Source organism: Urtica dioica, chromosome 6, assembly GCF_054948205.1.
Source record: "Urtica dioica subsp. dioica isolate 48M chromosome 6, U.dioica_male_clone48M_v1_H2, whole genome shotgun sequence".
Classification (NCBI taxonomy): domain Eukaryota; kingdom Viridiplantae; phylum Streptophyta; class Magnoliopsida; order Rosales; family Urticaceae; genus Urtica; species Urtica dioica.
The window spans coordinates 37310428-37328245 of NC_142761.1; the positions used below are offsets into that span (position 1 = coordinate 37310428).

The window sequence follows — 17818 nt, forward strand, 5'->3', positions numbered from 1 at the left end:
AAAAGACTGTTCTCGAGGCGCTCCATGCGATCGTCTCGTTCGACGAAGACAGTGTCGAGGGTGGGATTTCTAACACCGGTGGTACTTGGGTGTGGCAGAGGCGCGGTGCCTGTTGCCGGGATGACGCTTGGCGGCGAGGTTTCTTGACCGTGCCTAGCCTGAGTTCGGGCCCGTGTGTGAAGTGCTATGCTCTCCGCCTGTTGGGGGGCGTTGCTCCCAGAAGCGGTGACGCGGTTGGACATCTTGCAGGAGATTTTTGCCGGAGGAATCTTCCGATTGCGATGATTTGGCGGATTAGTCCTCCGGTCTTGAGACTTTCGGTGGAGGATTATTCTGGTTTTGAAAAGAGAAGGTCTACCAGGGAGGCTTGTGATGGTCCCGTAGAGGGAGGTGGATTTTCCGGTGGAGAACTCGTGGTTGTTTTCGAGATCCCCTCCTTCTAGCGCCAAAATGTTAAGCCGTTTTTTGGGTTTAACATTCGACGACACGTGGCGTGCCTGGAATAGTCACGTGCCTAGTATGGGGTCGGCCCAAATTACTTTTCGAGAGTCCAATGGGCTCAAGGAAGTTCGGGACAAAGCCTAAAGCGTCCAGGAGCTTCGGAGGATCTTAGAATCGTAAAGAGGGAAACGATGCTTTGCCTTCTTTTTCGTCGGGAACGTGTTCTTCGTCTTAGATTCCTGGCCTGGGGGGCGAGCTCGTCTGGAGGGTCGAGCTCGTCTAGAGGTTGAGCTCGGCTGGAGGTCGAGCTCGCCTGGAGATCGCCCCTGCCTAGAGGGTGAGCTCCTGCTTGGGGGTGAGCTCGCCTGGGGGGTCAAGCTCGGCTGGAGGTCAAGCTCGCCTGGAGATCGCCCTTCCTGGAGGTTGAGCTCGCCTGGGGGTCGATCTCGGCTGGAGAGTCGAGCTCGCCTGGGGGTCGATCTCGGCTGGAGAGTCGAGCTCGCCTAGTGATCGCTCCTGCCTGGAGAGTGAGCTCGCCTGGAAGGTTAAGCTCGCCTGGGGGGTCGAGCTCGCCTGGGAGTCCATCCTGGCTGGAGGTTGAGCTCGTCTGGAGAGTCGATCCTGGCTGGAGGTCGAGCTCGCCTGGAGAGTCGAGCTCGCCTAGTGATCGCCCCTGCCTGGAGAGTGAGCTCGCCTGGAAGATTGAGCTCGCCTAGTGATCACCCCTGCCTGGAGAGTGAGATCGCCTGGGAGGTCGAGCTCGGCTGGAGGTCGAGCTCGCCTTGAGATCGCCCCTGCCTGGAGGGTGAGCTCGCCTGGGGGTCGAGCTCGGCTGGAGGTCGAGCTTGCCTGGAGATCGCCCCTGCTGGGAGAGTGAGCTCCCCTGGAAGGTTGAGCTCGCCTGGGGGGTCGAGCTCGCCTGGGGGTCGAGCTCGCCTGGAGGGTCGAGCTCGCCTGGTGATCGCCCCTGCCTGGAGAGTGAGCTCGCCTGGGGGGTCGAGCTCGGCTGGAGGTTGAGCTCGCCTTGAGATCGCCCCTGCCTGGAGGGTGGGTTCGCCTGGAAGGTTGAACTCGCCTGGGGGGTCGAGCTCGCCTGGGGGTCGATCCTGGCTGGAGGTCGAGCTCGCCTGGAGAGTCGAGCTCGCCTAGTGATCGCCCCTGCCTGGAGAGTGAGCTCGTTTGGGGGGTCGAGCTCGGCTGGTGGTCGAGCTCGCCTTGAGATCGCCCCTGCCTGGAGGGTGAGCTCGCCTGGGGGTCGCCCTGCCTGGAGGGAGCTCGCCTGGGGGGTCGAGCTCGGCTGGAGGTCGAGCTCGCCTGGAGATCGCCCTTCCTGGAGGTTGAGCTCGCCTGGGGGTCGAGCTCGGCTGGAGAGTCGAGCTCGCCTGAGGGTCGATCCTGGCTGGAGGTCGAGCTCGCCTAGTGATCGCCCCTGCCTGGAGAGTGAGCTCGCCTGGGGGGTCGAGCTCGGCTGTAGGTCGAGCTCGCCTTGAGATCGCCCCTGCCTGGAGGGTGAGCTCGCCTGGAGGTCGCCCTGCCTGGAGGGAGCTCGCCTGGGGGGGTCGAGCTCGCCTGGAGGTCGTCACTGCCTGGGGGTTGAGCTCGCCTGGAAGGTTGAGCTCGGTTGAAGGTCGAGCTCGCCTGGGGGACGTGACCGTGCTCTTCGTGAGCTGCCTTCGTACCCGCCTTGCGGGATCAGGTCATGACGTAGTTCATGGGATTCTTGGTTCAGGCTCTATTCCAGAGTTGGGAGTGGAATTTTTTGGGGTTTAGAGAGTTCTTGAGTTCGGAGTGAATCCTGGACCTTTTCCTCCTTTAGCTCGGAATGAGTTCTGAGTTCGGAGTCCTCTTGAGTTGGGAGAGTATTTGGTTGAGTGAATTCTGGGATTGAGAGTCTCTGGGGTTTAGAGAGTTTTTGAGTTCGGGGGATTCTCTTTTGTTGTCCCTTTGAGTTGAGAATGAGTGAATTATTTATAGGAAAAGAATAACCGGTGCTTGATGCTTGGTTGATGCTTGGTTGGCGCTTGGTTGATGCTTGGTTGGTGCTTGGTTGAAGCTTGGTTGATGCTTGCTTGGTTGGTGCTTGGTTGAAGCTTGGTTGATGCTTGCTTGGTTGATGATTGGTTGATGCTTGCTTGAAGCTTGGTTGATGCTTCGTTGAAGCTCGGTTTTTTTTAGTCATGCGTGTTTGACTAAACTGTCATTTTATATCGTAACGTCGTTTTTTGCGATCGGGGCGTCGTTTTTTTACCATAAGAAAAAGACGGCATAACATATATTACAAAATAGTTAATGTTTCATTTATATAGAAAAATATCCATAAATCATTATAAACCACATTATAATGGTATAATTATACTCCAACAGTTAATATGCACAAAATATAAAGCAAATTTGAATAGAAATAGAAAAACAAACATAAATAATTCAAAAATAATGTATATATACATAAAATCTTTCATATTCCATTTTGAAAAATGGTAATTGTGATGTCGTAGCTATCTTTCTAATAAATATATAGAAGCCCATTTGAGATATAATTTTTTTTCATATGAGATATAGCTAGTTGGATACACACACACACACACACATATCTAATTTGTGCTGTATACCAAAATTGTACTTCTAGAAAGTCATGCTAGAATTATATATATATATATATATATATATATATATATATATATATATATATATATATATATATATATATATATATATAAAATAAAGAATGTCATTCTAGAAGCAGTGTGATCCATAATTTAAAATGTAATCTGAGATACCCTAATTTATCATTAATTTGTTTATCCAGTGTTTTATTTTTGATGAGTGGAATATAAATTTCGTATCTGTATATATTATGGTCCTCCAAACATCATTTTATGGTGTGCCACAGAAAGGAGGTGTACTTTCAGATATTCTAAAAGCATGATCCGAGTAATCTCGTCATCCAATGTCCTTCCAAGCCTTGCCGATCATGATCGTGATGATCGGCTGGATCTGATTCCCTGCGATCTCCAATACCTTTTCCTTAATCCGGCCATCGAGAAGTGTCTCATCTTCAAGAAAGCTCAATCATCCATGGATACCATCGTTGATCACCTCAAAGCCACTCTCTCGGAGGCACTGCACATTTTCTACCCACTCGCCGGCCACCTCGCCGTGTCCGAGGACTCCCTCGCCGGAACCGCCACTTACTACATCGACTGCCGAGCCAATGGAGCCACGTTTGTCCACGCAACTGCCGAGGGCGTCTCCATCGCCGACCTGGTCGGCCCGGTCGAGGTCCCGAGAAAAATTCTCGCCCCGTTCTACCCCATGAACGGAACCCAAAATTACGATATCACTGGAGTCTCGAAGCCGTTGCTTGTTGTTCAAGCGACGGAGATAGCCGACGGGGTCGTCCTCGGATTCACGACGAGCCATGTGGCGATGGACGCCACGTCGTTCTGGCACTTCCTCCGCGCCTGGTCCCACGTGGCCCGCCGCGGCGGCAGGGACGCTGTTCCGCCCCCGCCCCCGGTCTTCGAGCGCCGAGAGCTCTTTGAGGGGATCTTCGAGCTCCCGCTTCGCATCCCTAACAATCCGAGCGTCGCCGCGCAGACAAAGAAGGAGTTAGATACCGTTAGGTCAAGGATCTTCGAGTTCTCGAAGGAGACGATTGCGAAGCTGAAGGCAAAGGCAAACTCATCATCTTCGGCCGGCGGTCCGGTCGTGTCCTCTTACCAGGCACTCTTGGCTCATCTCTGGGTTTCGGTGACGCGGAGCCGCCGGCTGGACCCGTCGGAGGAGGTGAACTACGTGGTGGCGGTGGGGCTGAGGCCGAGGCTCCGTCCTCAGCTCCCCAATACCTATTTCGGAAATGCGGTGACGATGGTGATTGCGAGTTCAACAGCCGGAGATATTAGCAATAATCTCTCCGGATTTGAGGTGGCAGCGCGGAGGATCAATGAGGCGATATCGTCCCAGACTCCAGCGGAGGTGAGGCGGGGCCTAGCGGAGTCGGCGCGGAGAGTGGTGATGGTGGGGGGCAGGGTTTGGTCTCCGCCGAACATGATGGTGACCGGAGGGTCGCCGCGGTTCGACATGTTGGGGAATGACTTCGGGTGGGGCCCGCCGGTGGCCGTGAGGCACGGCGGCGCTTTCGTGGACGGGCTTATGACGCCGATGCCTGGGTCCTCCGGAGATGGGAGCGTCGAGTTTGAGGTTTGCCTGTCGCCTCCTTCGCTGCTTGCTCTGGCCCAAGATCCTGAGTTCGCTGGTCGGAGTGTTGCATGTCACTAATTTGGAGACAATTATAGGTCTCGTCAAAATAAATTGTGAAATCAATAAAGTTGGATACGAAGAAGTCTGTTTAATATGCGATAATCTGTTGCGATATAATAGATAGATTATATAATCAGTGGGTAAAATAAATAACACATAATGATAATCCTGTTCAGCGTTACAGCATCTATTGTGGAGATAATTTGCTCGGTGAAAATGAAATTCACTATATGAAAAATAATCAATATATAATGAGGCCGTTTTTTTATTACAATTTGTGCATTTTAACTCACTCTCCCATAATGTGAGTTCCATTCACTTTTACTCAAACATTATCCAAATGTTTGTTTCTTTCGATTACATCAGCCGTGTCAATAATCACGGATTACAAAACTCTAACGCTCAACGAAACGAATAATAGCGCACAGTGGTTTAAATAACACACTACCAATTTCTTATCGTACTCGGATCTTGTGCGTCTAATTATCCTAAATATTGTGTGAATGAATACGCAAAGGTCATCCAAGAAAGAATGTTTCTTTTATAGTGGTCATTTATGGAAGTCAAAATAGAGTTTCAATTCTCTTTCACACGTAGAAAGTATTCATAGAACATCTTCTGCGGACAATTTTGACAAAACTGGAAATTTTTCAAAAATACAAATTTTACAAACACCGTTCAAGATGTCTCAACATATTACGAAGCGTATAGCAAGTCATCTAGCCTTTGCCGCTTAAAAAATAAGCCAATAACACATTTAACGATAATTAATAATTAAAAATGATATAAATTAAATAAATATATTTTTAATAATTATATAATTAGTGATTTAGAGATCTTAAGTTCTTTTCTTATCTTTATTATTTGGTCTAGTCACAATCGTTAAGGTTGACGGAAAAACACAAATAAAAAATAGATAAACGAAAAACAGAAAACATTAAAGAACACCATAATTTATTGACGAGGTTCGACGTTAATGAGCCTAACTCCTTCTGGACAAGGTAGCTCGATTAATAATCTCAAGAACAATGCAACGGCTCCGATTATTAAAACTATTCTTTGATGACTACCTTAAGCCACTACTACAAATACAGTTTTCCGGTGCGGATCACTTTTGGGTGCGACTATTCGCACCTAAAAGTCGCACCAAAAAGACTTTTAGGTGCGACTAGTCGGACCCAAAACTCAATTAAGCGCTTGAAAATTTTCGCGAATTTTTTTGAATTTGGGTGCGACTAGTCGCACCCAAAAGTGTGTTAAGACTATTGGGTGCGACTAGTCGCACCCAATACTTTCTCCAGAGTAATAGGTGCGACAAAGTCGCACCCAAAAGTCCAAAACATTTGTCTAAAAAATTAGCGAGATTTTGTTCCCTCCTATGTCACTTCTAAAATTTCTGCGTGAAAGGAAAAAAAAAAGAAGAAAAGAAAAGAAAAGAAAAGAAAGAAGAGAGAAGGGAAAAAAATAAAGAAAGAGAGAGAGAGCCGAGAGAAGGAGAGAGAGGAAGAGAGAGCGAGAGAGCGAGATAGAGGAAGAGAGCGAGAGAGTGAGACGGATTCGAGCTCGCGGAGGAAGAGGATTGCCTCGGACACTCAGTTCGAAACTCTCGAAATAGTCCGAACGAACGCGCCATCTCCTCCGCCTCCGCGCGACCCAAACGAGCCTCTCCTCCGCGCCATCTCCTCCGAGCACCGCACTCCGCAGCACAGAGCGTCCGAGTCCGACCGGCGACCGAGCCCTACTAAATCAAGGTGAGGAAAATTAGGGATTTGAAATATTCAGTGGATTTGAAAATTAGGGATTTCAGGATTTGAAAATTAGCTCCTTGTGCGTGCGCTCCGACCGAGATGAGCCACGACGGCCACGAGTCACCGGAGCACGCCAACCATGAGTCACCCCCGGGAAAAGGACGAGAGAGCACCGGGAGGCGGCGGCTCCGAAGCCGGCGGTGACGGTCGATGTCTCTGCATCAAGAGTCGAAACAGCACCGCTCGCTGATACTACCAAGTACGAGAGTCAAGAGAAGAAAGAGGTGAAGAGAGAGGCCAATCAATTTTGTAAGCGCTGCCATTCGTTTGTGTTCTAACTTACCTACTGATTAAGAGTTTTATGATGCATAGGGAATGGAAGTTACTAGCTTGAATCTATGGTGTTTGTGAGCTTTGTCTTCGGTTGTTAGGTTTATATTTTTGTTATTTTATTTCTGTTAGGCCTGAAATCGCTAATCTGTGCACTGGGGCTTCTATACGTTTTTTTTAGCAACTTTCGTTGTTTTAGAAGAAATACAAATTTTATCAATGATATTGATATATTGTTTTGGAGAAACTACTATCAATTTTCCTTTTAAGTATACTCTTCCCCTTTAAATTTTCAACTTTTTTTTATTGCAGCTTTTGTCGATGTTTCGCCAGAAGAAACGAAAGAAGAGAGTCCTTTCGCGAGCAGTGTAAATGATGCCGAGGAGACTAGTTCATCCTCAAGTGGCCAACCTTCAAAAGGAGTAAGAAATTGCGACGTGGATATTTATTTCATTTTTGGTTTTTTAGATTACTTCAACCAAATTGTATGTGCATTTACTAGGCCTCTCAGAATGGAGCTACCCAGGGTGTTAATTCTTTTACTGGATCACAAACTACTAGTAAGTACAGCTTTGTTTTCTTCTTATGGCTCATACTTATCTTCTTTCAATTAAGTTCTGTGTGTTGGGAAAAATAATAATAATAAAAAATCTGACAATTGGGTTTAGGGTAAATCTAGCTATCCCTGGAAATTTTAATCTTTCGAATAGCGGGTTCTTACATGTATATTGATTATTGTGAGTGCTATGTCATATTTTAGGGTAGATGCTTATTTTTCAGTTCTAATTTTATTTATTTATCATTAATGATCAAATAAAACCAAGAAATCGCAGGTGTTCAATGTACAACTAAATATCGGGAAAATTATAGATCTTTAGAGAATCTGTTAAACGAATAAATCTTTAGAGAACTTATTTCTAGTTTAGAGCCATAAGGTATAGGGTACATTCTTATATATTTTTTGTTCTCTTTTGGTTCTGTGGGCTTTCGTCCCTTAGTAGTCGGGCCGGTTGTTGGTTTAGCGTTCTGTCTCCTTTTCTTAGGGTTTTTTTTGCTCCACTGGTGATGTAAAAAGCACTTGTAACATGGCTTATGCCATTTTTATTTTGATATAAAATACATATTTAGTTATCTTTAATTTATTTTATTTTATTTATCACCTTGGTGTTCGGGTAAAACCCGGCTAAATCCGACGGGAGACTACCCCGGTGGCGCAAATTGTTGCGTCTAGGGGGTATCAAACTAGGTACTGATAAGGTACCAAGAATTGCCCTTAATACTTAATCAACCCCTTGGAATTGAGGGTACATTCATACTTTAAAGCCAAAGGTGTCTTTTTCATACATTATCATTACTCCAGTATTGACATCATTGATTATTGGTCAGTTTGATATTGATGATGGATTCCTGCTTTTAGATTCCGCTCTGATCCTTTGCAGGCTTGATGTTGGCTAGATTAAGCTTATAATCCACTTTGCTTGTAGTTTTAAGTTATGGAGCTGAAATGCAATGCAATCCAAAGTCCAGATCACATGAAGTTTTTTTTTTTTTTTTGTTAAGCATTGCTATTTTCCAGAATAAGAAATTGTCACTTGTATTCTTTTTTGGCCCCTTTTGATTTTCCTTTCATAGTATCAAACTGTGATTCTAAAGATAACCATCTTTATTTCTGTGTAGGTAAAGGAAGTGGCATGTCAGTAGAAGCTTTGGAGAAGATGATGGAAGATCCAACTGTACAAAAGATGGTTTACCCGTAATATTTCTTTGGATTTGTTTCTGTGTGTTTTAATAGAATCACTTCATTCGTCTGTAGTATAAAAATTATATTTGTAGACGCTTTTGCTTCTTCAATCAGAGTAATTATATGTATAGACTTGTTGCTTGGACTTTTACTTATTTATTTTCTGATGAGGCTTTCATTTTAATAAATATATCTCGAATTATATGCTTTGTGTGTTTAATTACTCAAAGTTCGAGGCTGAATGTATTAAATTGCTTTTATAAATAAATTAAGAATTGAAGTCACTTTTAAATCAGGTGACAACTAAAGTATGTTTTTCCAAAGATTTAAAGTCACTTTATAATAGAGTGACGTCTAAAGCACTATTTTTTTGTCATGGAGGGAAAGTATTGGGTGCGACAAAGTCGCACCGAATGCTATTTTACCCGCCTTTTCCACGGATTTTGGTGACATTTTAGGTGCGACTTTAGGTGCGGAAAGTCGCACCTAAATGTCGCACCCGAAAATCATGACTTTTGGGTGCGACTTTTCGCACCCAAGACTTTTAGGTACGGACTATCGGGTGCGGAAAAGTCGCACCCAAAGTCGCACCTAATGATATCTTTGGGTGCGAAAATTGACTTTTGGGTGCGAAAAAAGTCGCACCCAAAGGTATTTTTTGTACTAGTGAGCTTTGATCCTAACCATTCACTGACTTATAATCGCATCCATGTTGCGAAATAAATCACACACGCAAACGTACGTGTCGTCCAAGTAATATAGTGTACACAAAGTACGAGTATCGATCCCTTGAGGACTAGCAATTTGTAACCATTTACTCTAACTTATAGCGAATTGATTCCAAGAAAACGTGAAGGGATTTTAAGACGATTAACAAAACTAAAGAAATCAAAGCAAAGAACTAAACACGAGTTTTTCAGATAAGAAAAAGTAGGGGTCGCGATTTCACCTGAACTAACTACGTCGGAGGTTTCGGGTTTGAACAACAAAAGCTACTCCTATGGATGCTAATCTCATTCAATCAAAATTATTCATTAGCCTCTCTCGAGTGTTCTAGCAAACCTATGTAACTGCCGGATTGTTATCCTTTCGGCTTCTAATCCTATTAAAACAATCACACGCAATACGACAAGAGTTCAAGCAATTACATAAACTGCCTAGATTTTGTACTAACCTAGGATCAACTATGAAGACATGAACAAAAGCACGATTATTTACTCTCTCTCTCTCTCTCTCTCTCTCTCTCTCTCTCTCTCTCTCTCTAGTAGCTAAACAATCTTAGATAACAACTCTAATGACGATCAAGCACTAGAAAGCATTAAGAACAATTCATATCAATTAATCCATAATAATGAAGCAAACAATAATTACCTAACCCTAACGAACCCCCCAACCATTATCAATCTCGGCTACATCGCAACCCCATAAGAAACCTAGCCTCTAATAGTGTTCATAATCAACGATAAACATAACAGAATAATTGAAAGCAATAAAACAAAGATTGAAAGCTAAAGAGAATTCATATTAAATAAAATTGATGTTCAACAATAATTTAAAGCAATAAAATAAATAAAAGAAGAGAAGAAAGAAGAAAGAAAAACGAATGAAGTTGAGATTCGGAGACTCGTCGGGTTGTCGATTCCGGCAAATAACACTTTTTCCTCTTCCAAAAGCTCTAAAAAAAATAACCAAATACTCTAAGAAAAATAAAGGAAAAGAAAAAGTGAATGAATGATGTGTTTGAGGTTAAAAGGGTAGTATTTATAGGCTTAGAGTTGATTTCGGAGCATTATGTACCTAAAAAACGCTTAAAATCGAGTAATTAACAAAAACGGCGTTTTTGGGCCGCGGAGAAACTGAACAGCTGCGTAGTAATTTTGAATGGGCCATAACTTCTTGCTCCGATGTCTGATTTTCGTATATAAATATGCGTTGGAAATCTAAGATAAAGTTATATCCAATTATGGAATTGGAACATCCAAATTCATCAAATTAAAATCTCAAAATTCTGCCAAAGACCGTGTCATGTTTCGTGTTTCACTTTAACTTGTCCAAAAATTCTTCAAATCATCCCAAAATTGCTCAATTGCCCTCAAAACACTTTTAACTCATGAAAGCCTATAATAACAAACAAAAACACAAAATATATAAAAAAGATCGATGGATTCGTTTCGATTCAAGTCCGGAAACGAGTGATTTGTACGTATAAAACGCACTTATCAGTCCACTCGAATAGCCACGTCAACACTGAATCCAGTTTCCACTGGATGTTATTTATCTTGGCTGCACAAGTGGTCGTAGATCTCCGTAGGCAGTTATTGGTTTGATGTTGTAGTTTGAACTTCAACAATATCCACCTCCACCTCCAGCTAAAGACCATGTCCCTTTCATTCCTAAATTCATTGTTTGATTCCTTCCCTGCATCACTCAACAAGCACCTAATGCTTAAATTTGCCAAGAGTAACAACCTTTGTATCCACGTCATCAAGATACCATTGTGCCAAATTTAGCCATGTTGATCTCTCCTTCAGACACTTTTTCTCTAATGAAATGATACTTGATATCAACATCCAGAAGCTCCAAGTTGAACAGAGTGACTACAAAAGGCATGATCTTTATGGTCTTGTACTTGATCACCGGTGAGAAGATCTATGTGTAGTCAATTCCCTCCACCTGAATAAAGCCCTTTGCAACTAACATTGCCTTGTACCACACATGTTCACTTGCACTTGAGCCTTCCTTCATCTTGTAGAGCCATTTGCAAGAAGCTGGATTCCGATCTTTAGGCCTTTTGACAGTGATCCAAGTGTGATTTTTTTGAATCGAGAATCCATTTCATAGAAGTGGCGCTGAGGCCGAGGCTCCGGCCTCAGGGGTTCCTAGACGCCTACTTTGGAAGCGCGGTGAAGATGGTGATTGCAAGGTCCACGGTCGGAAAACTTATTAATAATCTCTCCGATGGTGGCGGCGGAGGACCAACGAGGCGATACAGACTCCGGCAAAGGTGAGGTGGCACCTGGCGGCATTTTCGTGGACGGGCTTACGACACCGATGTCTAGGCCCGCCGGAGATGGGACCATCAAGTTTACTGTTTTTTCTGTCGCCTCACTCGCTGCTTGCTTTGGTGAAAGATCCCGAGTTCGCTAATTGGAGTGTTGTATAATCGTATGTGACTAATTTGGAGACAACTGATCATGTCTATGACTAATTTGGAGACAACTGATCATGTCTCATCAAAATTTGCAATTCTGAAACGTGTACCCAAATTAATTATTACAGTTTTTTATATTAAATAAATGTGTATCTTTTTAATAAATGAATGATTAATACCTCTATTCTTAATTAATTTGAAATTAAAAAAACTCGAATATCGCGACAAAACCATTATTGAACACCGGTTACTTACAAGAAACATGTAAGCTATAAATATGATACGTGGTACATTTGTAATTAAATTTTAATTAATAAAAATTAGTTTCATGCGAATTTTGAAAGAAAAAAATCTAGACATTTCTTAAATTTTTAAATTTTGTGTATATTATTTTCACGAAAAAAATCTTTCAAATTAGATTTTTACCCCCTTAGTTTTTCGAGAAATCTTCGCCGGCTTTTACCAATGAACTGTTTTAGTTGTATGTTGCCGATAATATAACTTTAATAAATTTGTATTGATTCTAAACATCAAATCATTTTAAAGCTGTACAATTTGTGAAATTTATAGCAGTTTAAGTTCTCTAATTAGTATCGGAAATCGAGTTGTTTCAAGCTTATCCTAGCTAACTTAAGACCTAAGCTATCGATGTATGGTATTTAAACTGTTATACACTATTAGAATAAGTTAGTTTTATTAGTTTGTTATTTCATGTTGATTGTATTGACTAAAGCCACCAATCACGTGGAGGTGATTAGGCGCACATATTAGCTTTATAATGATGTAATTTCACTGTACGTTTCAGTTAGAACATTCAATGAGAATTCAAATTTTTCTTTCTTCCAATCTTGTTCACAAGTGGATCGCAAATATGGTATTAGAACGATTCCGCACTCTTGAAGATTGATTTGATTCGAGCTCCATTTTCTTTTATTCCTCTTCCTTTTTAGTCCCATACGTACTCTGCTCCGTTTACGCCATGACAAAATCAATGACTTCACCGGTGAGAGAGTATCACAGGAGAAACTGTTGGGATTTCTTCTAACCTCTCTCATAAACTGAAAACGAAATTCAACAATAACAAATAAATGACACAAAGATTTATAGTGGTTCACTTCTAATGTGAAAGCTACATCCATTTTGCCGCTGCAAAATCACTATAAACCCATATCGAGAAGGTGTGTATAATATGCACTTAGCTTAAAGTGTTTCTTGCTTGGATGAATAGAATACACTATATGGACCCCTATTTATATACTTTTGGAGTTCACAAAGTTGTTCTCCCTTTCCCATGTGAGATTTTTTTCACTCCTATTATTTTAGGCTACACACCTCTAACAAAAATATTAAGATGATCAATGATTGATTATCTGATGAGTCTATTTCATCTTCGTAACTCCGATTCTCCTGGAATGATGATGGTCACGCAACTCCTCGACGGCAACAGTTACATGTCTTGGAGTTATGCGATGAAAATCACACTCTCTGTCAAGTATAAGCTCGGATTAATTGATCGATCAATCACAAAATCTACTCCTGAAGATCCTAGACTCGCAACAACAATATGATGATCTCGTGGATCTTGGATTACGTGTGCAAGGAGATCTCTTCCAGCATCTTGTTCGGCAATTCAACATCGAAAATTTGGAACGATCTCGAAGAACCTTTTCAACAAAGAATTGGTCCAAGAATCTTTTATCTCCAACGCAAATTGACGAATCATATTCAAGATCAAAGATCTAACTTCACCAAACTCAAATCCGTCGGGAAAGACCTGAGTAGTTTTCGACTAATTGCACCTCCACTTGCAAATGTGGTTGCATGAAGGAGAACATTAATGCAATGCCGAAGAGTGAATATATATGTCATGGCCTTCCTCATGGGACTGGATTATATACCTCCAATTATAAACAAAGTTTTTGCCATGGTTTCGCGGGAAGAGAAACAAGGTCCCTAGGCAATGACATTTAAGCATCCTATGATCACCATGACCAAGGTTGTTCGAGATGAAAATAAGAAGATTATTTCAAAGAGAGATCGTCATTTGTGTGGACACTCCAAGATGTTGGGACACACGGTGGACAAATGCTACAAACTCCATAAGCCAAGGATGAAGGCTAAGAAAATTTGACTATTGAAAATGACAGCCACGTCCATGGTAGTGGAGACTCCAATCCATCCACAAACAATCTCACCTCCGAGAAAATTCACTAGTTGATGATTAACACGTACGTTGTCAACACAACTGACATCAAACTTTGGCACTGCAAATTCATTGGAGATCAGCATTGCTTCATTCCAATCAGGTATTGTATATTTGAATAACTGAACTCATTCTTTACAAAATCTTGATTGTACTTGGATATTGTTCAGGTTCCTCTAGATATAATTGTGTTGTTAAATCCATGTTTTCTTGCATAAAATTTTTACACCATTCTATTGTGATTTTTCCAAACCATACTACAATTCCTACACATTATTATGGGGACATCAAGCTTAGTCCTGATCTTGTGTTGAAAGAATCCTTTATATGTCTAGTTTTAAGTTCAACTTAATCTTCATTAGGACACCAATATCTTTTTTGATTTCATTCTCAAATGATGGTTTTGAATACAGGACACCAATATCATGAGGATGATTGGCATGGCCGGTAAGAGGAATGTTGATCTCTACATGCTCACTAAATCTTGCACCACCTCAAATGGTAATGTCAATCGTATTTCTGCTCAAATCTGGCATGATAAATTAGGGCATTTATCTTTCAAGAAGTTGGATTCTTTGTAAAAAATTATTTCATATTCTGCGGCCTGTGATAAGAGTAAACCTTGTTATATCTATTATTTTGCTAAATAGTGTGGATTACATTTTGTCTCTATGAACAATTTATGTGTCAATTATTTTGATATTGTTCATTGTGACATTTGGGACCCTTACTCTACAACATCTTATAATGGCCACAAGTTCTTTCTCACTTTTGTTGATGATTGCATTAGATTTGGTTGGATTTATTTGTTGAAGCATAAATCTTATGTGCATTAGGGGTGGCAATTTGGGGCCGTACACGAGACACGACACGGTTACGACACGGTGTAAATGAGTTTGGGTTGACCTAAAATGGATCTGGGTCCATCCGTGTCTAACACGATTAACACGATTAAATAACGGGTGAACACGACACGAACACGACAACTCATTGAGACCCAATTAGACACGAATATTAAATGGATTGTTAATGGGTAAACATGATAAAGACTCATAATGACCCAATGTATTGTGTTTGAACTTCTCTTTTGTAGTAAAAATATTATGTTGGTGGGTTAATTGATTATATGATTACTAGTCAAATTCTCTACCTCTATGTTTTTTTTTCTTTTTCATTCTGACAAATCTAAGGAGCTTATATTTTCTGATACTTTTTCAAAGAAATGAATCATACACTAGTTCTCTTGTGTTGAATGTCCTCAATGGAATTATGTGGTTGAAATTTTGTATTTGTATATTGTGTTATAATATTGAGTATTATCAATTGTTCACTATATATGCGATTGTCTGAAGAAAAAAAAATGGTACATTAAGAAAACTTTTGTCTCTTCTCGCAAAGAAAAGGCGGCAGTGGTGAGTGCGGACCTTTATTTGTACGTTTACCTCTATATTATTTGGTTACACGTGGCCATTTGAATTTTTTTTCATTTTTTGCTATAATGTCGTTCAACATTTTGATAAAAGAGTTCAACTTATAATCAGTTTTAAATATAAATTTTAATAATATCACTCATAACTTAGTAAAAGTATACTACCAAACTTAAAATAAAAAATACTTAAATGCGATTTTACCAATATTTATTTGTAGTAACAAACTATGTTATGAATAATTATTTATACACCTAACATATGCATTAAAAATTATTTATGTATTATAACTGTGTAATTGTTCGTTTTCATTCCTAATTAAAAAATCTGAGAAGGATGAAAATGGTTATAAAAAAACATTGGGGAGCTTAATGCAAAAAGAATTAAGGTTTACAGTCTGAAGGGAAATACCCCACAAAGTTAAGGATGTCAGAAAAAAAAAGAACAATAAATATACAAATTAATTCAGTGAGGGTACCTTTACAGATTTTTTTTTTTTTTAACCAGGCACATTTACAGATTTTAATCTCATATTTTGTCTAGTATGACAACTAGTTCCGTACTCATACCGCATGAGTAATAATTGAGGCATTTCAAAAAATATCGATTGGGACCTAAGCAAATAAAGTTGAAAAGATTAGAATTATTGAGTTCTGTTGTAAGTTCACATTAAACAACATTGCATACGACTGTTCGTACAACTAAATCTGTCGACTTATATGGATTAACATATTTTTGTACGATCCTATAACAAATTATCCTATATTTTATCGACTTATGTGGATTAATATTTTTTTTAAATGGCCATAAAATCTTATAAAATTTATATTTAAACAAATACCGGCTATATTTATCAACGATATTCACAAAACTCATTAAAAAATTAGTTTGTATTAGAATTTAAAAGTATTTACACTTAAAAATCAGCATATTTCAGAGTTATAAGCATAATTGTTATAAAATTATGAACATGGACGTTTTAAATCACAAGTTTGATCATTGAATATAAAACATAACATCAAATAGAAGAATTGTGTCACTCAGTTAAAAATTGAATTTTTTACAATAACATATAAAAATTGAATTTTTTAATAACATATTTGCTCAAGAATCAAATTTCGTTTGTTGGATATACTTGAACATCCTTGTATTTTTAGCAAGTACTGTAGTAGGAGACTTGCCCATGCTCGTTTCAGGTGAGCGAAAATGGGCCAATTGCCAAGGCTCCCTCCAAAAGATTTATGTATATATATAACTATAATTTAGCTATTAATGATTATTATTACATATTTATAGAGAGATTTGCTAAATAGTCAATCTTTGGTAAATTTTAATCAAATAGCCATAATGACGACGTGGTATCTTCTAGATAGTTTCTGATTTCCAGACTTGCTTGTGTTTCACGTTAGTTTTTTGTAAACTTTATATGGTATTTACGTCAATTTGGGCTTGTAAATAACATTTCATTGTCATTTACTAAAAACTTACAAAAGATTGGCTAAATGGAAAAAGTCAATATTTCAAATGGCTCTCTCTCTCTCTCTCTCTCTCTCTCTCTCTCTCTATGGAACAAATCATCACCCTCCTATCTTCTAGATTTTTTTTGTTGCGGGCTTCACAGTCGATGTACGCATAATCCACTAGCCCGCTCCTAGTTTCTTTCTCTAGAGATGTGCTCTTAGATACCATTTAAGATCTCTTTGTTCTTTTCCTCCTCCATCCTCTTCGATTTTTAGATGATAACTTTATCATTGAATTGGCAATTCTATTAATTTATTCTCGGCCCAGCCGAGGTCTCGGGGGAGCTCATCCGCGAGTTCTACCCCTTGAATGACTAGGGAGCTTCTAAGCTCTTGGTTGTGGTCCAAGTAAATGAAATCGAAGATCGGATTCTATTCGGTCTCACCACGAGCCATGTGGCGATAGATGGCACGTCATTATGCACTTCCTCAACGATTGGTCCCACATCGCCCGAGGCGGCGGCAAGGATTTATCATCCCCGTCCCTATGGCCGGTCTTCGATCGATCTAGGATTTTCAACAAAATTTTTGACCTCCTGATCCGCGTCCCCTCTTTAGTCGAGAAATCGTCGTCTCTTGCCCTTGAAAAGAGGTGAACCATTGTATCGAGAATCTTTGGGATCTCTGAGGAGACGATCGCAGAACTCAAGTCGAGGGCCAACTCTTAGACCGGTGGTGGTCGTACAACCTCGTCCTTCCAGGCACTCATGGCTCATCTCTGGGTATTGGTGACCCAAATCCACCAACTCGATTCGGCCGAAGAGGTGTATTACTCGATGGTCGTGGGTAGAGATCGAGAACGGTTCCCGAGCTGGCTAAGGGCTACTTCGGGAACGCGATTAAGTTCATTATCGCGAGGTCAAGGGCTTGAGAAATTCTCTCCGGCAATAGAGGGCTTAAGACCGTAGCCCGGCTGATTAACGAGGCCATATCCGTCTAGACTCCGGCAAATGTGAAGAGCTTCCTGAAGGGGTGGGCCGAGAAGCAGGTGATACTG

General features: G+C 41.0%; 1 protein-coding gene and 1 long non-coding RNA gene across 4 annotated transcripts; both read left to right on the forward strand.

Moving 5' to 3' along the window:
* Positions 1–3363: 3363 nt before the first annotated feature.
* LOC149393889 (putative acetyltransferase At3g50280) lies at positions 3364–4836 on the forward strand. The gene has a single exon (XM_089618205.1). The coding sequence runs from the start codon at positions 3364–3366 to the stop codon at positions 4717–4719; it is 1356 nt and encodes a 451-aa protein (XP_089474331.1). The 3' UTR covers positions 4720–4836.
* A 1256-nt stretch (positions 4837–6092) lies between these two features.
* LOC149393890 (uncharacterized) lies at positions 6093–8563 on the forward strand. 3 transcript variants are annotated; one of them, XR_016299834.1, is made up of 5 exons: positions 6093–6452; positions 6500–6758; positions 7092–7201; positions 7282–7339; positions 8457–8563. It is a non-coding gene; the product is annotated as an uncharacterized LOC149393890 (long non-coding RNA). The 3 variants fall into 3 exon arrangements; XR_016299835.1 differs by having other exon boundaries at positions 6509–6758; XR_016299833.1 differs by having other exon boundaries at positions 6095–6758.
* The last annotated feature ends 9255 nt before the right edge of the window (positions 8564–17818 follow it).